This window comes from Pelodiscus sinensis, chromosome 29 (assembly GCF_049634645.1).
Source record: "Pelodiscus sinensis isolate JC-2024 chromosome 29, ASM4963464v1, whole genome shotgun sequence".
NCBI classification, from domain to species: domain Eukaryota; kingdom Metazoa; phylum Chordata; order Testudines; family Trionychidae; genus Pelodiscus; species Pelodiscus sinensis.
Genome location: NC_134739.1, coordinates 15,237,774 through 15,265,564, shown reverse-complemented (window position 1 = coordinate 15,265,564; position 27,791 = coordinate 15,237,774). Strand labels below are relative to the sequence as shown.

Genomic DNA, 27,791 nt, shown 5'->3' with positions numbered 1-27,791 from the left:
TCTGCCGACGCTCACCGGGGCAGCGGCTGGTTCTGCTCGCCGACGAAGGCGCATTGCAGCTGCAGGTTGCTGGTGCACGTGTTGTCCAGGCCGCACTCCTTCTGGAAGTTAATCTGACAAGGGCAGGGGTCACTCACGCCGCTGCCCAGCCCCTTGGCGGCCTGGCCTGTGCCCCGGGAGCTGAGGGAGGTGCTCCGTCAGCCAGGAGCAGCAGTAGGCCGTTATCCAGCAGCTCTCCGGGAGCTAGTGAAACCTCCCTACCGCAGGGCGAGGCCTCGGGATGCTGGAGCAGCTGACGCCTCCCTCCCGGCGGCAGGGGAACATCGTTAAGAGTGAAATCCAGCCCCTTGCTCCGGTCCAGCCCCCGCTGAGGTCAAGAGCAAAGCCCCCGGCTGCAGAGCCAGCTGGGGCGCGGGGAGGCAGCCGGGCCCCCGGGCTTGGGGCCAGCAGCAGAGCCCCCTCCCCCCGCCGGGGAGCCCATGTCAGCGCCAGCAATGGGACCCAGGAGCCCCTGCTCAGCCCCTGTTCCAACAAGCTTCTCCGCCCCACAGCCTGCCAGTCCGGAGCCCTGGCCAGCCCGCCCCCCTCCGCCCGGCCCGGCCCCCTTCGCGGGCGCTCGGGGTGACCCACCTCGGTGCTGTCGTCCTGGGGCTGATCCTCGTTCAGGACGGGGAAGGCGTCGAGGGAGCGGGGCCCCAGCTGGAAGGGCCTGGGCCTCTCCTCCAGGGAGTAGTTCATGTGCAGCGTGACGGGGCGCAGCTTGTCCCGGACGTTCTCCTGCAGCGGGACGGCGGGTCGCATGGCTGGCGAGAACCCGCCCAGACCAGAGCCGGCTCCCTGCGGCTGCCAGAGCCTCCCCCCTCCCCAGAGCCCCCAGCCCCACGGGGCAGCCAGCCCTGGGGACTCAGCTGTCTGTCACCTGCTGCAGCACCAGGGACCCTGCGGCCGCCACGCCCCCTCCCGCGCTCCCGGCCACCACCCCCTTCCCTCCCCGCCCCCCCGCCTCCCGCGCTCCCGGCCACCACCCCCTTCCCTCCCCGCCCCCCTCGCTCCCGGCTACCACCCCCTTCCCTCCCCGCCCCCCCGCCTCCCGCGCTCCCGGCCACCACCCCCTTCCCTCCCCGCCCCCCTCGCTCCCGGCTACCACCCCCTTCCCTCCCCGCCCCCCCCGCCTCCCGCGCTCCCGGCCACCACCCCCCTTCCCTCCCCGCCCCCCTCGCTCCCGGCTACCACCCCCTTCCCTCCCCGCCCCCCCCCGCCTCCCTCGCTCCCGGCCACCACCCCCTTCCCTCCCCGCCCCCGCCCGCCTCCCTCGCTCCCGGCCACCACCCCCTTCCCTCCCCGCCCCCCGCCTCCCTCGCTCCCGGCCACCACCCCCTTCCCTCCCCGCCCCCCCCCCCGCCTCCCTCGCTCCCGGCCACCACCCCCTTCCCTCCCCGCCCCCCCGCCTCCCGCGCTCCCGGCCACCACCCCCTTCCCTCCCCGCCCCCCCGCCTCCCTCGCTCCCGGCTACCACCCCCTTCCCTCCCCCCCCCCCCGCCCGTCTCCCTCGCTCCCGGCCACCACCCCCTCCACCCCCAGCTGCACTGCCCTCTGCTCACCAGCAGGAGGAGCTGCAGGTCCTGGCACTTGGTGTCGGGCATGGGGAAGGTGCCTTTGTAAACAGCCGAGTGCGACCCGGCGAACCTCACCCGTGCCGGGCGCCGGTCCCGGTCGGCCTCCAGGGTGTACAGCAGGGCTGGGGACAGCCGGGGAGAACCCGCTCAGAGACCTGCCCCCATGCACGCCCCACACACACAAACACCCCAGTGCACATGCACCACTGCAGCTCGTGCACCCACACACACGCACCCCAACAGCACCCGACACCACCACGTGCACCATTACAAATACACGTCCACATGTGTAACACACACGCACCGCTGAACACGCCCTCACCACCGCGCGCGCACCCCACCGCATGCATCCGCACACTAGTGCTCGTGCATGGACACACCCACCTCTGCACACAAGGGAGTCACCCGCTGCTGCTGCAGCATCCGCCCCCCAGCCTAAGTTCAGTGCGGTTTGAGGCAGCCTCCTGGATCCCCGAACCTCCCCCCACTTGCCTTCACCCCTGCATCTTGCCCCCCCATTGCTCACACTGGACCTGTGCACACACAGCCCACTACTCCCGTCGCTTCTCGCTCGGTGCACGTGGGTGCACACGCATGTGTACATGCACACACACACACGCACACGCACACGCACACGCACGCACGCCCCTCCCTCTCCAGCTCACTCACTGATTCGCTCCTTGTAGGCGGGGTCCCCGGCGCTCTGGTTGTAGGCGAAGCAGATCTGCACCTGGATGCTGGGGTGGGGGGCAGAGGAGGCCGGGGTGAGAGGCAGCCGGGAGGGGCAGGACCGGCAGCAGGGCCCGTTCGCCCTGCTGGCTCGTCCTCGCCGTGCTCGGCGGAGCGGGCGCCCCCAGGGGCCCAGCCAGTCGGGGGGGATGGGGGGGGCCTTACCAGGAGCTTGGGGTGCACTTGGCCGGGTCCACCACGCTGGGGCTCACCGTGAGGGTTTTGTTCAAGATGTTGATCACAGGCCGAGCTCTGGGCAGGCGGAGAGAGGGGAGAGATCAGCCAAGCCACCTCTGCCCGCCAGCGCCAGGGCCTGCCTGGCCCCTCGCAGCTCCCCAACGGGGGGAGGTCTGGGGGCCCGTGGAGGGTTTGGGGGCGGTTAGGAGCAGCCTCTGCCCCCTGCTCTAGGCCAGGGGCTGGGCTGCTCTCTCATCACCCCGCTCTCGGCTCCCCAGGCAGGGTCCTGCGCAGCGCAGGGGGCACAGGGCAGGGCACTCAGGGCCTCTCGCCTGGTTCCAGGCGGCCCCAGACGCCCGCTGCCTGCTCAGGGTCCCCAGCCTGGCCCCGGCAGCACTGACGGCTGAATGGGCCCAGGAGAGGAGACGCCCCCTCGTGCCTGTAGGGGGCAGCAGTGCTATGCCCTGGCTCACCAGCCCCCATCCCTCCCCTGCTGCTGACTTCTGGCTCATGCAGGTCAGCGGGGCCCCCGCCGAGGGTCCCAAGTTCAATCCCCGCGGATGCCACCAGAGCCCACCCCTCCCCCTGCCCAAAACCTCCTGTTCTTGTGTCCAGAGACAGGACTGGCCCCTCAGAGGCCACCGCACCTGAGCAGAGCTATCCGCTCCGACAAGCTCCCGACCAGCACATCGGGGTAGGAGTTGCCATCCACGTCCAGCCCCCCGCTCAGGGAGTAGCCGAAGGTCTGGATGCCGGACGGGCCCAGCTCTGCCCCGCTGATCACCTGTGGGGCAGGGAGAGGGGGAGTCACCCGCGGCCCCTCCAGCACCACCCGTGGGCCTGCAACTCGTGGGGCAGGACCCTAGAAACCCCTCCCCCCACCCTCTCCCCCGGGGGTGCGCAAGGGGCCGTTACCTGCCGGGGCTTGGCCACCAGCCCCCCCGAGCTGCTGTGGTAGATGTAGACCTTGCCGGGGCCCTCGAAGGGAGCCCCAATGGCGATGTCTGTGGGGAGAAACAAAGGGTCAGCCGGGCTCCTCCAGCCCCCTCAGACAATCCCCACCCCTCACGAGCCCCCAAACTCCGGTCACCTCAGAGCCCCTCTTGTATCTCTGCTCTAGCCCCCCATGCTGTCTCCTGAGAACCCCAAACCCCTGCCCACCCCACCCCCAAACCAGCTCCAGAGCCCCCCACACACTATCCCCTAAAACCCCCATACCAGCCCCACACACTGTTCCCTGGCACCTCCAAACCAGCCCCAGAGCCCCCCAAATTCCTAACCCCACACACTATCCTGACACCCCTAAATCCCACACTATCCCAAGCCCCCCATTCGCCCCAATCCCACACCAGCCCCATACCCCCTTAGCTCCCGAAGCCCAGCCACTGCACCCCTAGGACACCTCCCAGCCACCCCTTCCAAGCCCACCCTTCTACCTCCCTGGCCCCCAGCACTCCATTGCCCCCAACCCACAGGAGCCCCGAGGTCGCCCATGTGACGGCGTGTTGGGGGTCCCCCGTCTCCTGCACCCCGAAATGGCACAAACAGACTCCACCAGCCAGTGGAATTGAGGGTGGTTTATTGCTCCTCCAGGATACAGCATAGCACAGATGTGATCTGGTTACAGGAACTGGGGCTAAGAGGCCTCAGTGCCCCCCTTGAGAAGGGGGAGTCCCAGCCCCCTCCCCAGCTCCTTCTTCCCTGCTTTCCAGACAGGAACTAACTCCCCCTCTCCCAGCCCTGCCCCCCAGCCAGGGCAGCATCCACCTCCCTTTGTTTCTCCCCATGGGGGGTAGGCTGGTTCCACCCTATGGTACCTTTGCATAGTGAGGTTTTCCCTGCTGGGTCTTGCTCCAGACAGCAGGGGTCACCACCGCCCAGCAAGTCCCCCCCACTACGTCACAGCCCATTACGACCCTCACCCTGGAAGCCGTCCTGGTTGACGTCTCCGATGCTGGCCACGGCGAAGCCGAAGCCGGAGCTGCTGGGGCCCTTGAGAGCCAGGCTGGCCCGGCTCCGGAAGCTGCCGGCCTCATTCATGTAGACGTAAACGGCGCCGCCTGCCTCCTGCTTCCGATCGAAGTAGTACGGGGCCCCGACCACCAGGTCCTGCCACCTGCCGGATGGGCCAAGAAGGGCAGGGTCAGGGCCACGGGGCACCGGCGGGGCCGGGGAGCTGCAGACCCGGCGTGTTCCGGAGACCCCCAAAGAGCTGGGCTCAGGAGCTCCCCCCAAAGCTACAGAGACCCCCAGTTCCAAGCTATTGGGCCCCCCAAGCCGAGCTATGGAAATCCCCCAAGCTCTGGGTCACAGACACCCCCGGCCAATGCGCCCTCCAATCTTTTCCCAGCCATGTGCGGGATAATTGTTCTGTGCGCACTGAGGCAGCGTGTCTGTGCACCACCAACAGCGACAAAACCCAGGCGGGGCGCCCTGCCCATGAGCCGCTCGAGCGCCCGGCTCCCAGGGAACGCTGCCCCCCGCTAAGGGCCATGGAGCTCGGGGGTTCCCGGCCCCCGTCAGGCGGAGGCTCCCGGCTCCGGGCTCACCCGTCGCTATCCAGGTCAGCCAGGGCGATGGCGCTCCCGAAGTAGGAGCCCACCTGCTCCCCGGGCAGCACCAGGCTCGGCTCCAGGGTGCTTTGGGAGCCGTTGCTCAGCAGGTACACGGCGCCCGCGTGCTGGTGGCGGGGCGCGCCGGAGACGAGGGTCACCTGGCTCCGGTGCAGGACGGCGCTGGCGGCTTGGACCGTGTAGCCTGGAGAGCGGGGGAGGGGTGTCAGGCCGGGAGGTGCAGGGTAACGGGGACCCCAGGCAACGGCACCGCTGGGTCAGCCCCGGATGCCTGAGTGGCCCAGAGCTGGTGCCAAGCCTGGCCCCAAACTGGACAGAGCTGGGGGAGTCTTACGCAGGCCCGATGCTTGGCAGAGGTGCCAGCTCAGCACCTGGCCGGCTGATGCCCTTTCTGGGGTCCCAGGGCCCACGGAGGCTGCTTGGCAGCCGGGCACCCCGCCTCACCCTGACCTAGAGGGACCCGCGCTGGGCACCGGCTGGCTCTGGGCCAGGCAGCCATGCGGGCAAAGCAGCAGCGGGTTCGGGGGGACGGAGGCCCAGCTAGCCCCGGGCACAGAGGATACCGACCCCCACGAGACCCCCTTGCCAGCCTCCCCATGGAATTAAAGGTGCTTCCCCTGCTCCAGTTCGCACCTGCCTGTGGGGGGGGAGGGGGGGTGTCAGGCTGCCCACCTGCTAGCAGCAATGGACGACACTCCCGGCCAGGCTGAACCCGACTGGCACGGCGCAGGTGCAGGGAGCATCTGGGCTGGGCAGCAGGTCAGCCGGGCCCACAGACCCACCTGGCACGGAGGCACAGAGCAGCTGTGGGAGTTGCCCGAGGATCCTATAGGGAGGCAGTGGCAGAGCGGGGACGAGACCCCTATTCTGTTGGATCCCTGAGCCCTTCTCTACCCCCCTGCCCTGCACTGTTAGATGGGGCGGCCGGTCCCACAGACCCACCTGGCACGGAGGCACAGAGCAGCTGTGGGAGTTGCCCGAGGACCCTATAGGGAGGCAGTGGCAGAGCGGGGACGAGACCCCTATTCTGTTGGATCCCTGAGCCCTTCTCTACCCCCCTGCCCCGCACTGTTAGATGGGGCGGCCGGTCCCCTCCGGGCGCAGAGGGAGCAGCGGAAGGTACCTATGTAGAGGTTGCCGTTGTCGTGGTCAGCGTAGGAGAAATCGACCAGGTCCCAGCTCTCTCGCTGAAGCACGTAGCTCGTCCCTGCAGCAGGGGAGGGAGATACAGAGCAGCTCAAGCCACAGCAGGGACCAGCAGCAGGCAAAGGAATCTCTCCCCATCTCCCTCCCCAGAGCCAGCCGCCTCCCGGCCAGTGCTCCTCCTCCTGTCCCCCCATCCAGCGGCACTGCACCTGCCCCTCCTTCTCCCCCAGCCTGGGGCTCCAGGACTCCCCCATGTGCATCCAAGCCCTTCCCGATGCAGGGACCCGGCTCTGGGACCCCCCCCCCCCTTGCAACGTGACAGCCCCATGGGAGGAGCCCGCTGCCCCGGGCCGGCCGTGCTGCAGGGTCTCCAGGCAAACCCAGGCGGCTGGGGACCCCGGCGGCCGCACAGACCTTGCCAGTTGTAGGCGCCGGGTGCCCCGAAGTAGACGGTGCTGGCGGTGAAGCCACCGCTGGCGCCCAGCTGGCACATGCCCGTCTCCTCGGCGTCGGTGTTGGAGTTGCACATCTCGTTGTGGTAGGTCTGCCAGTCGTCGCTCAGCTGCTGCTGCAGGTCGTTGCCGCGGACGTAGCATTTCCCCACCATACGCCGCTGGTCCTCAGTGCCGGCCCACAGCACCCGGGTGTAGCGGTGGGCGCAGGCCTGGGGGTGGAGTGGCAGGGTCAGTGCTGAGAGTACTGCTGTCCGGGGCTCGTGGGGCTGGGTGTCCTGGGCCAGAGCCACCCACCTACAGCTACACTGGTCCATATAGCCCAGGGGAGAGCCTCAGAGCCGCGGTCCCTATAGCCCCGTAGCGCAGGGCAGAGCCGCGGTCCCTATAGCCCCATAGCGCAGGGGAGAGCCTCAGAGCCACGGTCCATATAGCCCCGTAGCCCAGGGGAGAGCCTCAGAGCCACGGTCCATATAGCCCCGTAGCGCAGGGCAGAGCCGTGGTCCCTATAGCCCCATAGCGCAGGGGAGAGCCTCAGAGCCACGGTCCAATAGCCCCGTAGCGCAGGGCAGAGCCGCGGTCCATATAGCCCCGTAGCGCAGGGGAGAGCCTCAGAGCCACGGTCCAATAGCCCCGTAGCGCAGGGGAGAGCCTCAGAGCCACGGTCCATATAGCCCCGTAGCCCAGGGGAGAGCCTCAGAGCCACGGTCCATATAGCCCCGTAGCCCAGGGGAGAGCCTCAGAGCCACGGTCCATATAGCCCCGTAGCCCAGGGGAGAGCCTCAGAGCCACGGTCCATATAGCCCCGTAGCCCAGGGGAGAGCCTCAGAGCCACGGTCCATATAGCCCCGTAGCGCAGGGGAGAGCCGCGGTCCCTATAGCCCCATAGCGCAGGGGAGAGCCGTGGTCCATATAACCCCGTAGCCCAGGGCAGAGCCGCAGTCCGTATAGCCCCAAAGCGCAGGGCACAGCCGCAGTCTATATAGCCCCAAAGCGCAGGGGAGAGCCGCGGTCCGTATAGCCCCGTATCGCAGGGCAGAGCCGCAGTCTGTATAGCCCCGTAGCGCAGGGGAGAGCCTCCCCATGGGCGTGAGTGCATGCCCAAAGAGGGTACATGCCCAGCGAGGCATGCCACCGGCTGGGGAGCTGTGAGGGTGGCAGCCGCAGCAGGACAGCTGGGAATGGGAGGATCGTGGCAGGGAGGCTGGCACGGAGCCAGGGGCAAGCCAGTCGCTCCGCTCTCTCTGCTCTGGGTCAGAGCGCTCTCCGGGCTCTGGGGGCGCACGCCGGAGGGGACATGGCCTGCTTGGACACTGGGTCTGGGGGGCGGGGAGCTGGCTGCACATGGGGCAGGGGCAGAGGGCTAGGAGTCAGGGGACTCCACTGCGGAGTCACTAGCCTCCTCCGGCCCCTCGGCACGAACGCCTGAGCTCCGGCGCAGCGCAGAACCTACCAGCGAAGGGCCGGCGAGCAGACGAGGGAGCCGCAGCCCAGCGCTGAGCTCACTCGGCTCCGTCACCCTGCGCCTCGGAGGCAGAGCAGGAGCCAGACACCCCCAGACGGGGAACCCTTGGCCGGGGTCAGCCACAGAGACCAGAGACGCCTGCCGCCCCCACAGCCGGCCAGGGTTAAGCCGCTCGGCCCCGACTCCCCGTGGGCCGCGTTCCCGTTAGCTCTGGATGGTTTCACGTTCTTTCCCACGCACTCGGCTGCCGCTCCGAGGCTATTGCCCTTGTTTGGGTCCCTCCTGGCTGGAGACCAGACTCCGCGCCTGGCGGCAGGGGCCGGCTGGAACCCACAGGCCAGCAGGGGAGCAAAGGCAACAGAGCAGCAGAGAGGAGAAGGCAGCAGCATGGTTTCAAGTCCCACAGTTTTGCAGCTCCAGGGTAAATGACCACACAGCCTACAGATCCCAGCATGCCATGCTCCATGCACATGGCCCTCCACAGGAAGTTGGAGCACTGCATGCTGGGACTTGTAGTCTCCACCAGCTGCACCACCATACTAAGTCGAATTCCAACTGCACCATTAAATTGCTCTTGTGCAGCCCCTGCTCATCCTTTCATTAATTCAACCTCACGTCCTCCCACCCCGGAGGAATAGTCAGTATCACCAGTCCCATTTTACAGACAGGTAAACTGAGGCATGTGATTTGTCTGGGTCAGGGCAGGAATAGAACCCAGGAGTCCTAAGGCCCAAGGGGTTGATTTCGCACCACCGTGTGCCCTCTCTTGCCACTTACACACCTGTGAAAAATGCCACAAGCGAGTGACCTGGGGGTACATCAGACTCACTTTGCATGGGCGTGAAGGCTAACACGCTGGAGAAGCAGGCCTGGTGTCCTCCGCTCTAAACACTAGGCCATGCTGCCTTCCCTCTCACTTCGGGTTTGCTCTGCACTGGTGTAAATGTCGTGCAAGGCACGTCCTAGGTGTGATGCTCAGGCTACTGACAAGGTATCCCAGCAGGCCCCCACTCACCAGCACTCTCCCCGCAGGCTGTCTCTGGCTAGCGATGGTCACCCCGAGCCACATGCCCTCAACGATGTTTGTCTGTGGGTCACCTGGGCAGAGAGCGGAGGAGACGTGACACAAGGGCAGTGACCCCACAAGGATGCACAGCCACCCTCTCCACCCGTGCACGCACGAGGATGCACGGCCACCCTCTCCACCCGTGCACGCACGAGGATGCACGGCCACCCTCTCCACCCGTGCACGCACGAGGATGCACGGCCACCCTCCCCACCCAAGCACACGCCCTGCAACAGTGCAAGGCTCCCTCTAGCAAGAGACTCTCCTGGGCAGGACACGGAGCCCCCCAGCCCTCTGCAGCGTGTTGCTGACATGAGGGAGTGGGCGACACTCCCCTATCTCCCTACAGTGGTAGGACAATGCGTGCGGGAAGCCCGGGGCCGGGAACACAGGGCTGCCTGCCCAGGAGAGCGTGGAGGGGCGGAGTGGTGGCTGGAGAAGGGGAGATAAGGGGTTGCTCTTGCCCCCTTCCGGAAGCCCTACCCCAGGAAACCAACTCTCCAGAGGGGGCTTAGCTCTTAGATGGTTCACAGGAGCCTCCCAGGACCCGGGGCTCCCCCGTCTGCCCGCTGAGACCCGGCGCCTGGACTCCAGAGTCTGAAGCCAGCAAAGCCGGGCTGGGTGCGATTTACCCCCCTCGGGGGGTGCCCACGTACTCTTCTCCTCTATGGCCACTCGCTCGCAGTCGTTCACGGAGGCGCTCAGGGGGCAGGAGTACACGGCGCCCGTCCGCATGGCGTTCCCCGGCCCAGCCGCCACATCCTGGGGCGCGCCCGCCAGCAGCCTGCCAAAGACACAACGAGGCAAAGTCGCTCAGGGGCCCGGCTCAGCATCTACGGCTGTGACCATGGTGCGTCGCACCCCCACACACACACGCGGCCCTGCGCCCACAGAGCTTCGCAGGTGTCCAATGCTCCTTGCAACCCCCCACAGCGAGGCAGCTAGAAGAGAATCAACATCACCAGCAAAACGCAGCCACCTCTGGGGTGGAGCATGGCCAGTACTTAGCAGCATACAGCAATGCCACATGACCGGCAAGGAGCTTCGGGGGGCCTTGGACCCCGCTATCATTGTTACAGGGGTGAGGGAAGGCCCTTCCTCCGACTGCACTGGGAGTACACACACCTACAGGCCCTGGGCTGCTACACGGTATCGACGGGTTTCCCAGCAGGTTGGACAGACATCGATCAGGGATGATCTAGAGGGGGCTTGGTCCTGCCGTGAGGGCAGGGGACTGGACTTGATGTCCTGTCGAGGGCCCTTCCAGTTCTAGCCTCAGGATCAGCCGGCCTTCAGTCAGACCAACTGAGTGTTCGCCCCCTGAGCCCCATTGCTCTCGCGTCAGTCGGACTGTCTGTTGCCGAGGGCTCATCCCCCAAACTCCACTGCCCCAGTGTCAGTCGGATTGCCCGTCACCAAGGGCTTGTCCTCCAAACTCCCTTGCCAGTTGGACTGTCACCGAGGGCTCGTCCCTGGAACTCCATTCATCCAGTGTCAGTCGGACTGTCACCAAAAGGTTATCGCCCAAACTCCACTGCCCCAGTGTCAGTCGGACTGTCCGTCACCAACAGCTCATCCCCTGCTCTCATTGCCAGTCACACTGTATGTCACCAAGCATTTGTGACTTGACCCCATTGCTCTCGCGTCAGTCGGACTGTCTGTTGCCGAGGGCTCATCCCCCAAACTCCACTGCCCCAGTGTCAGTCGGATTGTCTGTCACCAACAGCAGATCTGACACTCACGATTCGTTTACATAATTTCACTCGTTCCCTGTTTTGGCAGGAAGAGCAGCGGGAAGCTAGGTTGCCATGGATACATATTATTTACGTGTGCGCGCGGGGGGGCTGACAAGCCCGTCTCACTATTAACTCACCACAGCCATGGGCTCCTTCCCCGCGGCCTGCCAGCCGTGCGCCTTGCCCGCTCGTGGGGCACATCGGGCAACGCTTCGGCTGGCCCCTCGTCACCTCGCCCAGATGCCTTTGTGCGGCACAGGGAGCTACGCCCCAAAACGCCGACCTTCCTCGCACCACCCTCCCGCGCGAGGGTCCGAACGGAGCAAGAGCTTCCTGGCAGCTACCGCTCCCGGCGGGAAGTGGGGACGGGCCCCGCTGGGGCATGGCTGTGACATCACGGAAACCTCCCCCCCTACGTCCCTCCCTGCATGGGGCTTAGAGGGGCGAGGCATCGGGGCAGGAACAAACTGAAATTTTGCCCCCCTGGATTCAGGCCTCCACCCACCCGCAGCCACAGAACACGAGCCAAGGGGGCACCCGGGCAGTGCCCAGGGCAGGTCCTCGCCAAGCTCCCAGCCGGCGTCGCCCCCTGGCACCGTGTACCCCCTGGCCTCGGGGTGCTGCCGGGGGCCGGGCCCCGTGGGGCCGACAGACAGCTGGGAACCCAGAGCGCGAATGGCGGGGGGCCCAAAATGCCACTGAGCGACGCAGCGAGTCTGGGAAGGGGGAACTTGGATCCCCCAAGCCCTGGGCTGGGACCCTGGCCCATCCGGCCTCTCCCTGCAGATACCCGCCGGGGGGCCAGCCCTCTGGGCAGGGGGGGAAGGGGCCTGGGTGCCAGCCCACCAGGCATTCATAGCCCAGAGAGGGGCCAGCTTCCTGCTGATGCCGTAGCCAGCAGGTTTCTGCTCCATCAGGCCTTTTGCCCGCCAACCACTTGCCTCCGCAGCGCTCTGGGAGCGTGTGGGGTGGGGTCTGTGGGGTGGCAGAGAGAGAGAGAGCGCCCACGTGTGTGTGCCCGTGCCTGTGTCAGCTGAACAGCGACCCCTTCCCTCTGCTAGGCTCTACGATTTGGCCCTCTGTACCACACAGCTGGGATTTCTCCAGCGCCCCCCCCCCCCGCGAGCCATCTCTCACTTCGCCTGAGCCCAACGGGAGGCTTGCTGCTGTGTGGGAGGGAAAAACGAAAGAGGAACATGTTTCCAGCTGCGATGGGGAGGCACCAGGGCGGAGAGACAACGGGACGGCCGGAGCTGCAGCAAAGAAAGTTCTCAGAGCCACCAGGCTGGAGGAACGGGCAAGACGCCAGCGAGATTAAGTGACATGCCCAAGGTTGTGCAGGAAGACGGGGCGGAGCCTGAAACGGAAGCACACGCACACAGCCCGGGCTGTGGTATAGACGTAAATCTTCCCAGGCAGCGGGAAGCGGCCGAGCTAACCTGGATTTCCCAGGAGCAGCAGGGGGTGCGGCCGCGCTCTGAGTCGGAGCCGGTCGCCTGCCCCACAAGAGGTGAACCCCTCCCCCCTCCGCCGTTCCGAGGCGGCGGCTGCTTCCTCGCCTGACTCAGGTGCCCACGGCTCAGGAGGGGAAATACTTTTGTGACACGTCACTTCACTTCCAGCTCCAGGCACACAGGATGCCGGGGTCAGGGGGGAGTGAGTCAGCTTTCCCGTGCCAGTGCCAGGGCAAGGCGGCGGGGGGGCCGGGGGGGTCCAGGGGCTTCGGGCTCTTGTCAGATCAGCAGCCCAGAGCTACGGCAGGAGGGTGCCTGGGGAAACTGACCCTTGTGGGAGACAACCTGAGGGCACCGGGGCGCCCTGCCACTGTGGCGGGTCTGGGGGCAAGTCCATGTGCGGCGTCACAGACTTTCTAGCGCCTGGCGGGGTCTGGGGAGGGCAGGGCTGGCACCAGGCCAGTCCCGTAGCAGGGAGATGTTACCTACCAGCCCTGGGCTCTTGGGGAGCCAGGGAGCGACACTCATGGAAAACCCAGGCCTCTGCTAGAATCAAAGACAAAGCAAGGAAAAGGCCGGGGGAGACCCCCCAGCCCCTCCAGACAAAGGGACAGAATTAAGGACACGCCCCAGCCTCAGCTGCATGGAAGACAGAACAGAGACCAGCTCTTCCAACGCGGGAACCGCACTGAACTCTGGGATACCGAAAGCAGAGACGCACGGCCTGATGGGAAATCTCTGCTCCAGATGCTAACGAACCCAAGCTGCTCACCCCCAAATTAGTCATGATCAGACCGATTCTAGTAACGAGCCTATTGACAGCCACATGCTGACACTGCCCAGTTGCACTGTGAGCTCCTTCAAGGAACATCCCCCATCGCCAGGGGTGACCAGTCCCGCTGTCTCGCCTCTGGTTACCCAGAAACAAATCCAGGGCCCTCCTCGAGCTATTGTCCTGTCCCTTTAAAAACTCCTCCCTTGCCTAAGAAAGACTGTGCTGATACCTGGATTGAAACGCATCCGTTCCACTGCGAGTTCAGCTCCTGGCTGATCCTGCTGGTGGCTCTGCTCTGCTGTCTCCTGCCCCCGGCCCCCCGGCCCCCATCCCCATCTGGGAACCCCGATCAGTGCAAGCTCCACGGAGTGGTGAGGTCTCCCCCCCGCACTACCTCTCTAAGCAGCCTCCTGACGCTGCCCTATGTCAACTGTTCTAGGGTCAGCTACCCCTCATGTGTAATCAGTCTCCATTTAGATTGACTATTGTAACAGGTTTGGGTGTTTGGCTCCCTGTGGATCTACGTTCACTCCCCAGGAATAAATCCCTTGCGTTGTTAAGCTGGTTGCTTCTCTCTCTTTCGGTTACTCTTCCTCAGGAGCTGTTATTTTGGCTTCCCCGTTCGCTCTGCAACGCTTCTTGTACCAAGCTACAGATCCCTGCAGTGCCCAAAATCCCGCGGGGTTTGCTCATCGGGTGGTTTCCCAGGGAATGACTGTGGGGTGAGAGCGGGGATGGGGGGCTGAGCCAGGGGGCGTATGAGGATGGCAGCTTAAAGTGCTGTTCAATCCAGCCCATTGAGTCCAAAGGCTCACGAGGGGGCCGTGGGGCATCGCGGTGAGCCCAGCCTGCTGAGTCCAGGGACGTAGGAGGGGTCAGCGTGCGAGTGCTGATTCCCCAGCCTCTGGGCCGTGCTCTGGCTGGGGGGTGAGTGTCTGGGTGTTGCGAAGGCGGGAAGAACCCGGCCTGAGGAGCCCAGTTGTACAGGAGAGCTCCAGCGGGAGGGGAATCGGCAGCAGGGAGAATCCGGCTCCACAGGAAGCACAAGCAGCACCCGGACAGAACTGGAACCTCCCCCCAGCCCCATAAGAGTAACCCTGAGAAATGAGCAGACCCCAGGGTATTGGGCACGTCTGGTAGCAGAGAGGGCCCCCAGCTCGGGCCCAGGACAGAAACCCTCGCAGCAGCCTGGCAGGGGCACTGCACCCTCCGGCCCCCGCCCTGGTGTTGGCAGCAGCTGGTGTGGCCAAGAGAAGTTGGAGGGTCCTGAGTCCAACCTGTGCTGGGCAAGCATCCACGTGCCCCCTCCCCTCTGCCACTGCAGCCGGGACTGACGGAGCCAGGCTCGGGGAGAGGAGCAAAGGGGGGCCAGGACAGAGCCTCCCCAGGGGTTCTGCTGGAGCAAGGCAGGGGGTTCAGCTTCCCCAGCCCCTCAAGCAAGCCCCCCGGGCGAAAGCGCGGCAGAGGGCGGCTGCTAGCGCCACCGCGGGGCCTGACAGGAGGCAGCGTGCGGGGCTGGGCTGGCGGAGCAGAGAGGGGTCGGCGGGGTCTATAAACACACCGGGCAGGGAGAGGGGCTGGCGCAGTCGAGGCCACGGCAGCAGCTGGCACGCGAGCCAAGGGAGGCAGCTGGCCATTGGCAATTAGACAAAGGGCTCTCGGCAGCGCCGGTGCGCAGGGCTGGGGCTCCAAAGGGGCAGAGGGGCTAAGCCCCGGCTTGCTGTGCGCTTGCGGGGGATGGATGCCAGGGCTGCAGCAGCATCTGGCCCAGCCCCCTCGCGGCGGGCAGCAGACGGGCCATCCCCAGCCGCGGGAGAGTCGCTCGGCTCCGCGCACGCAGGGCAGCCGGGGGACTCTGCATACAGCCCCAGCCCACAGGCCGACTGCAGCTCCCATTGGCTGGAAGCATTGGCCAATGGGAGTGGAGGAGCCGGTGCCTGTGGACAGGGCAGTGTGCAGAGCCGCATGGTCCCACCTCTGCGTGGGAGCCGGAGGGGGATGCTCCACCTGGCTCCTGCATCCCTGAGCACCCGCCCAGCTGATTCCCCCTCTCAACCCTTCCATCCCAGCCTCCTGCATCCCAAACCCCTCCTCCCCAGCCCCAGCCCAGCCCCTGCCTCACCCCTCCGGCCGGGATGATCCTGCTGCGCCCCAGGCAAAGGGGAACGCGGGCAGGGACCCCGCCTGCCCCACATGCAGCGGCCTCGGAGCACCGAGCAGAGGGCACAGGCCTGGAAAAAGCTCCTGGGGGGAATCCTGCCCCACGAGGCCGGGGCCAACCCCAAGGACAGCCGGCTCTGGGACCCTGTGGCAGGGAGCCCTGGAACACCCAGGCCCTGGCTACTGGTGGGCAGTGGGGAGCTGCCAGAGCCAGGGCCTGCCCCCTCAGACTGGTCCCAGGTTAGCAGCAGGGGCTTGGCCCCCCTCGGGATCCAGAAACCAGGCTCCCCTGCCTGGCGGGAAACAGCGCCAGGCCAGCCAGCAAGGAAGGGGGCCAGAGTCCCTGGGCCGGGGGCCCCGCAGCATCATCTCCCCTGCCATCCCCGGGAGCAGGAGACACGGGTGGCGCAGGAATCGCCGGGCCCCCTGGGCGCAGCTAGGGGGAAAGGCTGGTACCTGGCACCCGCCAGCGGAGCCAGGCTGAGAACGTTGCCCGGTACCAGCTACGGCAGGAGCGAGCGGTTCAAATCCCTGGAGTCTGGCCAGGCCTCGGCACGCAGAGAGGAGCCGGGCCGCGGCCTCACACCAGCTGCTGTTCCTTACCAGAACGTACCCCCCTCTGCGGGGGGCAGCTCCCGATTATCCTCACTTTGCAGAAGGGGAAACCGAGGCACATAGCAGGGCTAGGACTCTCCCAAGGTCACACAGCCAGTCAAGGGCAGAGCTGGGACTAGAGTCCAGGGCCCGGGAGTCCCTTGCTCTAACCACTAGACACCAGCCCCTCCCAGAGCCAGAAAGCAGGCAGGGACGCAGCCCCTTGCTCTAACCACAAGTCCACCCTGGCGTGTTGAGGACACGCACGTCCTGCCCACGAACGTCACCGCAAGCCGATGGCAGCAGGCGAGAGCAGAGGCCGGGACGGCAGAGGAGACGGGGCGTCCTCTGCACCGGAACTTGTGGGCACACGTCTGGCCGGGCACGATAAAGCAGGATCCCTCCGCCCGCATGCCCCCGCCAGCGACTCCCCCGGCAGCGGAGAGGCCAGTGCAGGATCCCAGGGGGAGCAAAGGGGAAAGGGCCTGAGCCGAGCAGGGTTGGAGCCACTAGGAAAATGGCCAGTCTCGCCTGGGTGTGCGAGGACCGCTTCTCGGCCTAGCCACGCTAGACCTGGTGGGGGCGGGGGGGGCAGAAACAGGGATTCAACCGACCCTCCACAGAAAGCTACTGAAGAGGGAAGGATGGTCCAGTGGTTAGAGCATTAATTCAATTCCCAGCTCTGCCACAGCCTCCCTGTTTGACCTTGGGCAAGTTCCTCGGTTTCTAGGCCCTCATCCCCCAGCTGTGCCATGGGGGGTGGGGCCAGCTCTGCCCTGCCCCACCGGGGGGGGCGGCTGGGGGTAACTGCATGAAGCTGGAGGGAGGCCCCAGAGGCAGAGCAGATAGAAAAGCCTCTCCCCGGGCCTGTGGCATCCAACGGCTGGGGAAGGAGCGACTGGCCCCAGGGAGCAGGGAGGGGGCCCGCGGAGGGTGGGGCAGGGCCAGACTGAAGGCCCCTGGTGCCTCCCAGCCCTACAGGGGCAGCCTTGCAGGCCAGGCCGCAGGCTGAGCAGAGGCTGCTGCCCACCCCAGGCCAGCTGGGTGGAGCCGGGGTCCTCGGGCAGGGCCGACTGCCGCGGGAGGGAAGGGCAGCGCAGGACGGGGGCTCCCACAGGCTCAAAGGTCGCCGAGAGCAAATTCTTCCCTCCCAGCTGGCGGAGGGGGCGGGGAGGAACCTCCAGGCTGTGCGGGGCCGAGTGGGTGGTCCAGGCTCGGCGGGACCCTGGAGAGCAGGGGGGCACGCTTCTCCCGCGCCAGGACCCCTCGCAAGACACCAGCCGGCTCCGGAGGGGAGCAGGACAAGGGGCAAAGCCCTGCAAGGCGGGGCCGGGGCTCTGCTCAGCCAGGCGGGGCGCACTGGGGGTACAGACGGGGCCCCGCCTCGCGCTGCTCAGGGGACGCTCCTCCCAGACACGGCGGAGAATCCGGCTACCTCGCTGTAGGGCAGGGGGTTGCAGCCCCGCCCCCAGCAGGTGGAGGGAGACGCCCCAACTGCAGAGTGGGGGTGCAGGGAAACACCCCGACAACAGGCCACGAGCCCCCGCGACCCGCTCAGAGCTAGGGGGTTAGTTTGATTTGTTCTCGGATGAGGAGCACGAGGCAGGAGACCCTGGGTCTGTTCCTGGCTCAGGCAGGGCAGTGGGGACTAGTGGCTAGAGCTGTAGCGCCAGAGCCAGGATGCCGGGTTCTACTCTGGCAGGGCAGAGGGACGTTTAAGGTCAAACCATGCCCAAATATCAGGGGCTTTTTAGGTGGGGGGAGTGTGTTTTGGGGGGGCCATGCCCCTCGCTGGATCCCAGCTCCCCAAGAACAAACAGCCCCCCTAAGGCGGGCAGACGGCTGGGGGCTGGGTCAGGGAAGCGCAGCTCCCGGGTCAAGGATCGTCCCTGGGGGAGGGGGATGGTGCAGAAGGATTTGCAGCTCTGCGGGGGAGGGGGAGCATTGCTCAGACCCTGAAGCAGGCAGGGCTGCAGGAAGGGTGGGGGAGGGAGCAGCAGGAATGCAACAGGTTGCCCCCCCCCCACGCCAGCCCCTCCCTAGCACACATCCAGTGGCGGCTGGTGTGGCAGGGACCGGTGGCAACACCCCCACAGGCCCTGGCAGGGGGACAAGGCAGGGAGGGGACGTGGGCAGAAAGGCCCCCCCTCTGGAATTCCCCCCCGGCAGCCCGGGCTAGGCGCTGCCCCAGCATGCCTGGCAGGCCAGCGCACGCTTCTGCCGCTGCCGTTCCCCACCACTCCCGGCTACAACAAAATCCCAGCTACCTGATAGCGGCTGCAGCGTCAGACAAGCCAGGCGCACGTGGGCAGCCAAAGGGGCGTGGATCCTGGCGGCTGCGCCAGCCCCGCGCCTGCAGGACACGTGCCCTGGGCATGCAGCTGAGCCAGCCGGGGACAGCCCCGGGACCGTGGGCTCCCTGCAAATGCTACGACAGCCCCAGAGCACCGGTCGCCCCCAGGGCCTTTACAAACAGCAGCCCCGCCACCAAGATGCAGCCACCTCTGGGGTGGGACGTGGCAGCTTCCTTAGGCAGCCTGCAGCCAGGCCCCGCTGCGGTCTGGGCTGATGCTGTGCTCACTCGGAATGACTGGGAAGTGGGGGGAGGCTGATCGGTTACTGGCCTACGAACAAGGTAACCAGTTAACCAGCCTCTCCTCATCTCCCGGCCCTCGGCGGCTCGCCCAGTGTTTGCCTTCCCCTGGCACAAGCCCTGGTGTCCTGGCAGCCCAGCCCCAGCACAGCCCGAGCCCCGTGCGTGCAGACCGGCAGGAGCCACGGGGCCCCAGGGACCCTGCTATCCCCAGGCAATAGCCCCAAAGCCCCTGCCCCAGCAGCCGTCTCGGCCACTTTGCAGCTTCTCCGGACTCTGCACCATGGCCCGGGGCCACGGACGACAGGGCCACGGACGACAGGGCCACGGACGACAGGGCCACGGGGCACGTCTCAGCAGCTCCCCTTTGCCAGGGACACCGAGCAGCCCTGGCCTGAGCCTCCCAGGTCTTTCCTGCCCTCCAGCCAGTGGCCCCCAGCTTCCCGGACGGGACAGGCCTGGCCGCATAGGGCCGGGTGAGGCCGAGGGTGCCGGCTGCGCCAGGACTCCCCCCCAGCGGCTGCTCCTCAGCTGCCAGCCTCCCGGGCGCCGCGAGTGACTCCCTGGCCAACGGGAAGGGAAGGAAAGTGCCGGGCAGGAGGGAGAAAACTGTTCTCCAGGACGAGACGGGCCCCGACCAGCGGGGATCCAGCCTCCCCCTCCCCAGCCTGGGATCAGACGCAGGAGGGGAGCTGGCTCGGGCCCCGAGTGACTTAGGGAAGTCGCTGGCCCAGGGAGCGGCCGCAGGGAGAGCGAGAAGGGGCAGCGAGCGACTGGCAGCTGCCTGGAGTCTGGCGATTTGCAAAAGGGCCGTAAAAGCATTTCCTGAATTAGCGAAGTTCTCGTGGGGCGGGGGGAGGGGGCAGTTCTGGAGAAATCCGGCCACTGCTGCCACGGAGGCAAGAACCCGCCTGCAACCACCAGACGCTGCATCCCCGGGCGGCCAGGCCCCAGCGAGCGAGGAGTCTGCAGAGCCAGGGCCAGAGCCGGCCCCAAGCGCTCGCCCTCGGGTGGCTCCACTTCTGGGTGTCCGCTCGTGGGCAAGGCCAAAGGGGGCCGGCGGGGGGAGGGGAGGAACAGGCACAGAGGGGCTCAATGGGCAGCCCGATGTCTCTCAGCAGAGCCAGGTCTCCGCCACCCCACTGCTCTACCCACTGAGCCACACTGTCTCAGAAGGAGCTGAACTCGAAGAGCTTAGCGACTGGACTGGACCAGAGAACTCTACAGCCACCAAGCGCCGGTCCTCACGCTTCAGGCCAGGGGGCCCGGCAGCAACCCCCAATCCTCACACTGGAGTGGGAGACGGTTCCCCCTCGGGGGAGGGGCCAGGCTCCCCCCTTGTGCTCATTGGCCAGAGGAGCTGCCGGGGCAGGAATTCTCCGCCCCTCCGGCCGAGGGGGGGATGGAGACTTTGGCTGCGTCCCCAGCGGGTTCTTACCCGACTGGGCAACCCGGCTCTTGACTCAGGTCTGTGGCTCCGCTTCCAGCAGGCCGGGGCTGCGCCGTGAGCCCAAGTTCACCACCCCCCCAAGCGCCAATTCTATGATCCTGCCTGGGGCCGGAGGCCCCCGACTCCCTCGGACACTCAGGGTTGAGCCTCTGGCCCAGGGGTGCAGGAGCTATTTCTGGGGTGGGGCTGCTGAGTGGCAGCCCCCTCCTCTAGGCCCGCCGGGATCTGGCTCCCAACTCCCCCAGGCTGGACTCCATGGCTGCAAACGGCCTCCGGCCTGTCATGTCCCAAGCGAGGCCCAGACTGGGCCCTGGGCCGGCGGCGGGACCCTGGGGCTGGCGGGCTGCAGAGCCCATGGCAGAGCCAGCCTGCCGGTCTGAGGAAGCCAAACCTGGGGGTGCTGCAGCTCCTCCCGCACCCCAACATCCTGCACCCCCGCTCCGCTGGCACAGCCCCTTGCTTAAAAGTGACAAGTCCAGAATGGGGCTGGCCATGCCCATAAAGCAATGGGAGCGGGAGCCGCAGAGATGGGGGGGGAGCAGGCGCAGCAGAGACAGGGAGGAGAGAAGGGAGGCAGGAGCAGGCGCAGCAGAGACGGGGGGGGGGGGGAAGAGGCAGGAGCGGATGCAGCAGAGACCAGGGAGGGGGGAAGAGGCAGGAGCAGGTGCAGCAGAGACCGGGGGGGAGGGGGAAGAGGCAGGAGGGGGCGCAGCAGAAACCGGGGGGGAAGGGGAAGAGGCAGGAGGGGGCGCAGCAGAGACCGGGGGGGAGGGGCAAGAGGCAGGAGCAGGCGCAGCAGAGACCGGGGGGAGGGGGAAGAGGCAGGAGGGGGCACAGCAGAGACGGGGGGGGAGGGGGAAGAGGCAGGAGGGGGCGCAGCAGAGACCGGGGAGGGGGGGAAGAGGCAGGAGCAGGCGCAGCAGAGACCGGGGGGGGAGGGGGAAGAGGCAGGAGGGGGCGCAGCAGAGACCGGGGTGGGGGGGAAGAGGCAGGAGCAGGCGCAGCAGAGACCAGGGAGGGGGGAAGAGGCAGGAGCAGGCGCAGCAGAGACGGGGGGGGAGGGGGAAGAGGCAGGAGGGGGCGCAGCAGAGACCGGGGGGGAGGGGGAAGAGGCAGGAGGGGGCGCAGCAGAGACCGGGGGGGGAGGGGGAAGAGGCAGGAGGGGGCGCAGCAGAGACCGGGGGGGAGGGGGAAGAGGCAGGAGGGGGCGCAGCAGAGACCGGGGGGAGGGGGGAAGAGGCAGGAGGGGGCGCAGCAGAGACCGGGGGGAGGGGGAAGAGGCAGGAGGGGGCGCAGCAGAGACCGGGGGGAGGGGGAAGAGGCAGGAGGGGGCGCAGCAGAGACCGGGGGGGGAGGGGGATGCTTTCCAGGGAGCCGAGAGTGACCGAGCCCCTGGGGAACGGCCATTTAACGACAGCCTGCGCAGCCCAGTCGCGGAAGCGACAACGCACCCGGCGGCGAGCGAGACAAATCCCAGTGGGAAATGAGGCGGAAGCGAGAGCGATTCCCCACTGGAGCCATTTACTCCCGGCCAGCCAGGGGAGATCCACCCCACTGGCCCCTTTGAGTCCAGCCTGGAGGTTTTCCTAAGAGCTCAGCCGGAGGCATCGTGAGCCGTTCTCTGGCTGCCCTCCCCAGGCGGACACACAGCGAGCACAAAGGTTCCTCCTGCCCGCCAACGTCTCCTTCCAAGGGAGCTTACGCCACACGTAGGCCGGCAATAAAAACCAGGCGGCGAAATGCCAACATCACTTTGCAGATTAGCCCCCAAGCCACTGAGGTTCTGTGGAAAATTTTCCCCAGGAGCTATTTAATCTGGGAACAGGAGAGACTCGGCAGCCGCGTGGAAAGTAGCGGCTGGTGCAGAGAACACCTGTCAGTTTTACTTTCCCTCTTCTCCCGCCGACAGATGGAATTAAAAGATAAAGCGCAAGCGGATGAAAGCACGTCTTAGCGTAGGCCCCAACCCAGCAAGCCACTTAGAGCTGCGAAACGTTAAGGAAGGCGAGTTGTCTCGCTGACATGAATTGGGCTGGGAAGCAGGCGCGTGTTTAAGTGTTCTGCTGGCTCAGAGCCCGAATGCTCATGCTTCAAGGCACGAGAGGAGAGCAAACTGACAGGGGTCAGGCAGAAACAGCCCTAGGAGCAGGCTGTTCTGTAATTAGCCAATCCAACTTTTCATCCTCTGAAGCAGCAGGGGCTCCCCGTGGTCAGTGACAGGTCACTGCTTGGAACTGGCCTGGCAAGCACCTGAGGAGCTGTCCTGGACATCCAGCGCCTTACTGGTCCAAAGAGCCAGGCCTCCCTCCCTGCGGAGCCGGAGACCTGCTGCCCCTCCTGTGCCTGCCGAGTCCAAACCAGGATTCGGGGAGACTGGGCAGCGCCGGGAGACCCACCAGGCCCGCCTGAGCCCGACACCGGCTCCGACAGGAAAGCAGCCTGTGCTCACGTCCACCCACAAGCCGCACCGGCAGGCGAGGCACGAACAGCCCTGCGGGCCCTTTCTGCCGCCAGGGGTGTCCCTTTGCACCGTTTGCTCGACTCGTTATCTCAAAGCTAACACAGGAAAGCCCCTGGCCAGGCAGGCTTGCAAACGCAGCTGCTGCCCTACGGACTTTTCCTCGCCGCTTTTCTCTGGCGAGCCGGGCCCAGCGGCCCCCTCCCGACAACTCCGTCCCTCCCCAGGACTCAGCGCCCACTCCCCGGGCATGGAGACGGCTCCAGGACACCTCTCCCGGGGGCCGTCGTGCCAAGGGGGCTGCTTTGGAGTGGCACTCGCCTGCAGAAAGGCCCGAGTCACCCGTGTTTGGGTGCGGACATGGGTCTTGGGGCCTGGGCTGTTGGAATGGAGGGTGGCGTATGGACGTCCCTGGCTCTGACCTTTGCCTCTCTGCCCGAAGAGCCTCGCCCGAGTCTGGATTTTAGTGATTGTCAGTGTCCACCTGCCCCCCCTCCCCCAGTCTTCCATGGATTTCGCCTCCCAGCAAGAGCCACAACACAGCGAGGTTACCAAACACCCGCAGGATCCAGGCTTTGGTGACTCGCCCAGGGTCACTTGGGAAAATCTGTGACAGGGGAAAACTGAACCAACCTCTCCCAAGTCACAGGCTACCGCTCTGACCACTGAGCCACCCTTCCCAAGCAACCTCCTGGCTTTACAGACTCCCTTTCCGTGCCAGCATTTCCCAGCACAGAGCCCCCCGTCCAGACCCAGCTCCGCCCCAGCAGCTGTTCCGGAGAGGGGGGAGACACGGAACATTTCACTCCCCCTCCAACAGAACAAAATCCCACACTTCATCAGGAGCCTTTCCAATGCCTCTCTGGAATGCGCAGCCGATGCCGATGCCGCAGCCCGTGCAGCTGTTGCAGGGAGAGCTCTCCCAGGGCTCGGGGCAATGGAAACAGGCCCTCTGCTCGGGGCCGGCTGGAGGAGCCGTTTGCACCGGTGTCAACGCCAGCGCCAGGCTGCTGGCAGATGCCAGGGCAGGAGGGACCCAGCCTGGTCACGCGGCTTGATCTCCCGTCTGTCGCAGGCACCCACCACCCAGGCGCCGAACCTGTCGCCCTCCTCTCCTCCCCTCCCCCCGTGGGAACCTAGACTAGCATGTGCCACAAGCAGAAAATGGAGGGAGGGGGGCGAGGGGCACCAGCGCCCGAGGCCCCCACAATGGCAGGGAGCTGAGTGAGATACCCCCTTGATAGTCCCAGCTAGACCCTCACCCAAGCACCGGAGGACTGGACGCGCCCCAACGTGCTGGCAGGGGGCCTGGCACAATGTGGGGGGAAGGGGGATGAAAGCCACTGAACCAAACTGTAACCCCCCCCCTATGATGGAAGCCACTTCAAGCCAGGGGGCGTTGCACCCCCTCCCCCCAGTTCCAGCCTCTGTGGGTGCAGGGCAATCAAGCCGCCTCGACCCGACGACGAGGATACTCCAGCTGGATTCTCCCCACACCCAGATCTAAAGGTGGCTCCGGGAACCAGGCCTCTGGGAGATGAACTCAAGCTCTGGCACAGAGCTGGGGACCCGGGCAAGCCGGGGGCAGCTGTTAATCCAGAGAGAATCCAGGGACCGAAAAGTTCTTTTGCAACAGTTTCGCCTGTTGGAGAACGGCAGGAAAGTTCAACAGGTCCCCGGGAATTTTCCTCCCCTGGCCACAGGAAAACCAGCCAGCGGCCTCGCCCCAGTCAAACAGCCCGGGGGCAGCTGGATGTTTCAGGGTTCCCGGCTCATCAGCTGAGCTCCAGCACCAGCGCCGCTCAGGACACCGCGAACAAGCAAGGCCCAGGGCCGCAGGCAGCGCGAAGATGATGACAAGCCAAGATTAGCCGGGGAGATCGGATTCATCCCCCGCGGCCAGGAGGCTCCGGGCGCAGCCGGCACTTCGGCGCTGAGGCATCGCCTTGCCCCGGCCAATCGGACTGTCCCAGAAGGGCCGGACAGCCCCATGCCCAGCCGGCCAGCGGGGGCCTGATCCTGCAACCCTCACTCACGGGAGCAAACTTGGCCCGTACGCCCCGGGGAGTCACGTTATTCCCCCGAGGGCGCAGGATCGGGCCCGAGGGCAGCCCCATTCGCGCGGAGAGGTGGGGAAGGGCGTAAGCTGCACAATGCGCTCCAGGAGCGCGTGACGTCTCCAGGCACCTCGGCCCCCAGCGCCCCGGAGCGCCCCTTTCGGCAGAGATCCCCCCCGATGCCCCTCGAAGCCGGGGGGGCTGGAGCGAGGGGCACCCGGGCAGCGCGGACCCCCGGCGGGGGGGGGGGGCGGTACTCACAGGTGCCGGTCCAGCCCCTCGGTCTGGTGGTGCAGGGCCACGGAGAAGCCGAACAAGCCGCCCGGGGTCGCTCCCTCCTTCAGCACCACGAAGCGGGTGTCCAGGTTGAAGGCGGCGCAGCCCCCGCAGCCCAGAGCCCCCCAGGCCAGGCAGAGCAGCGGCAGCCGCCCGCGATCCATGGCGGGTCCTGCCCGGGGCCAGGTGCGTCCTGCCGGGCGCGCGAGCCAGGGCCGGGGAGGGGCCAGCAGCGTCCTCCCCACCTTTGCGCTTTTCTTCCGGGCAACGGGAACAATCGCAGCAGCAAAGGAGTCTCCGCCTTAAAGGGGCCGCGGCGCTGCGGGGAGGGGCGCGGGGGCTGGTCCCCCCCCCCCCGGCTCAGGGCGCGTTACGCGCCGCTGCGCGCTTCTGCAGCGATTTCCAAAGTTGGGCAAAGTTGCGCCCTGGCGTGGCCCCCATGCCGGCGCCCGCGCTGGGTCTCTCTGCTTCCCACCTCCTGGCTGCCCGGTCCTAGCTGCCGCCCTCTGGGCCTGGGAGCAAGCCCGCAGGCCGGAGCGGGGACAGGCCGGCAGGATCGGGGCCCAGGGGAGAGAGAGGCCTCGTGCGGTGAGTTCGGCTCCGGGCTGTGGCTGGGTGCTTGGCCAAAGCTGCAGTGAATGACTGTAACACTGGACGTTTTCCCTTGCCCGCCCATGGCCCCCATGGCCTCCAGAGGCCCCTTCCAGCCCTCTGATCGGAGCCCAGCTCCCCACTCGCCATTCCCTCGCCCGCCCCAGGGCAGGAAGGGAGCTTTGGTGCCAGCCAGGCAGCCTGCTGGGGGTGGGGGAATCAGAGCCAGATGTAGGCTGTGGGAGAAGGCTGAATCGCCAAGTCTCTCTCCCCAACCCCATGGGACTCGGCTGGCAACAAGTTTACAAAGGGCCAAGTTGCTGGAGCATCCGACCCTCAATGGCTCTTAGCCAGGATGGGCAGGGATGGGTCCCCGGCCCGTGTGCCAGAGGCTGGGAATGGGCCACGGGGGAGGCATCACGTGAGGATTCTCTGTTCAGTTCCCTCCCTCCGGGGCACCTGGCGTTGGCCACTGTCGGCCGACAGGACCTGGGCTGCATCTTAATGAAGCAGAGGGGAGGGGGAAGGAACAGGGATAGGAAGAGGCAGGTGCATGGACATTAAGACCCAGCTGTGCCCCAGATTTTGGGTACCTCTCCTAGCTGCCTATTCTACTTATGGGTACGGACAGTTCCAGTGGGCAACCTGTTGCCCGAGGGCTGCTTGCAGCCCATTGGGGTTTTGCGTGCGGCCCACGAGATGCTCCCTGATCCCACTGGCTTCCAACAGTGTCACTTTTTTCCTTCCAGTATTGCTGAAGTGACGTGCACATGCTGCCAGGGCAGGTGACGTGAGGTGCTGGCTGCTGGCACCCCGCACTGACTGGGAGAGCCAGGCGCTCCCTCCTCAGCCAGTCACAGTGCTGCTCCAGTTCAACCCACGCCCCCACACAGTCTAGGGATGCAAGCACAGTGAGCAAAACTGCCCTGTCCCGGGAGAGCGGCTTGGTGACAGCTTTCCTGCGGCCCACTCGCTAGCCTCGGTTCCCAGCGCTGCTGCAGGGCAAGAATATGTTCCACACCCGCCTTGCGGGCCAGGTCTGTTGTTTTGCCAGCTTACTGGAAGCACATGGGGAACAATTGAGTGTGGGGTTTGCCTAGAGACTGTAACAGCACTCGCATCACCCCAGCGCCCTCCGAGCGGAGATGTGACGGCCTGTCCTCCACTACCCAGCAGCTGCCTTGAGCCTCCGGCATTCAGACACGACTCCGGCCCCGCTAGTCCCTTCGCGTGCAGTGGCGTCCTCGCCCGTTTTCTTCGCTAGAACAGCACCTGGTCACAGGGTGCCGGGCTCCAGCAATGCCTGCAGCGTGACTGTGCAAGTCAATGCATGTTGTGTCAGTGACTGGGATGAAAGGGGAAGGCTACGTTCCTGTTTAGTTTGTCGGCTCTGCGTCTTCCTGCCCTCGCCCTGTGGCCTGGCTCTCGGAAGCGTTAAATAACCACAAGAGCAGCAACTGCCTGGAACAGGCCCCATGAGGGTCTGCTGCTCACATGCCCCATTCCTGGTCACTTCACTCTCAGCATCCCACAAAGCACTGCTGCAAGGCAGTTTGTCCATGACCTAGAAGGACCCCAGATCCAGTTTGTACAACACTTAGCACCATGGCAACAGAACTGCTCTGCTGTGTGTCATATGCCCTATATTGGTAGGAGTTGGTGGAGATTCTCCTTTAGCTCCAGTGGCAGAGGCTCATGTTTTTGGAGCTGAGTTCTGTTTCCACTGAGGTCTGAATGGACTCAGAATGCCACACCATGACACGTGTCAAGTCCTAGAAGGCCAGCACTCTGACCCATTTCATGGAAAGATGTTAAAGCATTTTGCATATACCAGTCATGTGTCACAATGTCCTGAATTGCAAGTGGGGAAACTGAGGCATGGAAGTTAGTCTGAAGCCAGTGGTGGTGGAGGTAGCACCAAACTGCAGACTCCACGCCCCAGCCTTTCCTTCTCTCTTATCTGTTTCTCCTTTCAGCCACGTGTTTTACACACCCTTACTCTCACGTCGCAAGGGCCCTTTCAGGCTAGGGCTTTAGGAGCTCTGCCCACTTTCCAAATGTTTGAGCATGCCCGTGGTTGTGGGAGGCCGGCTGGCGGGCCCCACCTTGGTGGATTTGAAATGCTGCCCTTGCTGGAATTCTGGAGCAGTGAGGGGGCGAACGTGAGGCTGGATTCTCAGAGGCCCCGCGCTTGTGGAGTGCGACTGGACTTTGGGCTCGTCCCGGTGGAGACACAGGCCGGTGGAACGACTCCCCATTGCCCTGGTCATCTTCACACCTACCACGGGCTCCTGGCCTTGCACCCCTGGCCTTACATGCGGCGCGGGCCAGGGAGAAGCCGCTCCTGCCTGCACGCCGCGCTGCTCCGCCTTCCCACGCCGGGCGCTGCGTGGAGGGCATCAGAGCGGCCAGACCAAAGGTCT

At 66.0% G+C, this 27,791-nt stretch overlaps 1 protein-coding gene across 1 annotated transcript in view; it reads right to left on the bottom strand.

Annotated features, from left to right (window-relative positions):
* Positions 1-25,115, bottom strand: part of ITGA3 (integrin subunit alpha 3) — a 34,736-nt gene extending 9,621 nt beyond the window's left edge. The window contains exons 1-14 of the mRNA XM_075911687.1: positions 24,763-25,115; positions 9,881-10,008; positions 9,174-9,256; positions 6,656-6,905; positions 6,219-6,302; positions 5,072-5,279; positions 4,445-4,638; positions 3,438-3,526; positions 3,170-3,306; positions 2,511-2,597; positions 2,286-2,353; positions 1,602-1,738; positions 631-777; positions 16-113 (exon numbers count right to left, since the gene is read on the bottom strand). Coding sequence (XP_075767802.1) covers positions 16-113; positions 631-777; positions 1,602-1,738; positions 2,286-2,353; positions 2,511-2,597; positions 3,170-3,306; positions 3,438-3,526; positions 4,445-4,638; positions 5,072-5,279; positions 6,219-6,302; positions 6,656-6,905; positions 9,174-9,256; positions 9,881-10,008; positions 24,763-24,941 — 1,889 coding nt within the window. The 5' untranslated portion in view covers positions 24,942-25,115. The remainder of the gene's footprint in view (positions 1-15; positions 114-630; positions 778-1,601; positions 1,739-2,285; positions 2,354-2,510; positions 2,598-3,169; positions 3,307-3,437; positions 3,527-4,444; positions 4,639-5,071; positions 5,280-6,218; positions 6,303-6,655; positions 6,906-9,173; positions 9,257-9,880; positions 10,009-24,762) is intronic.
* Between the last annotated feature and the right edge of the window lie 2,676 nt (positions 25,116-27,791).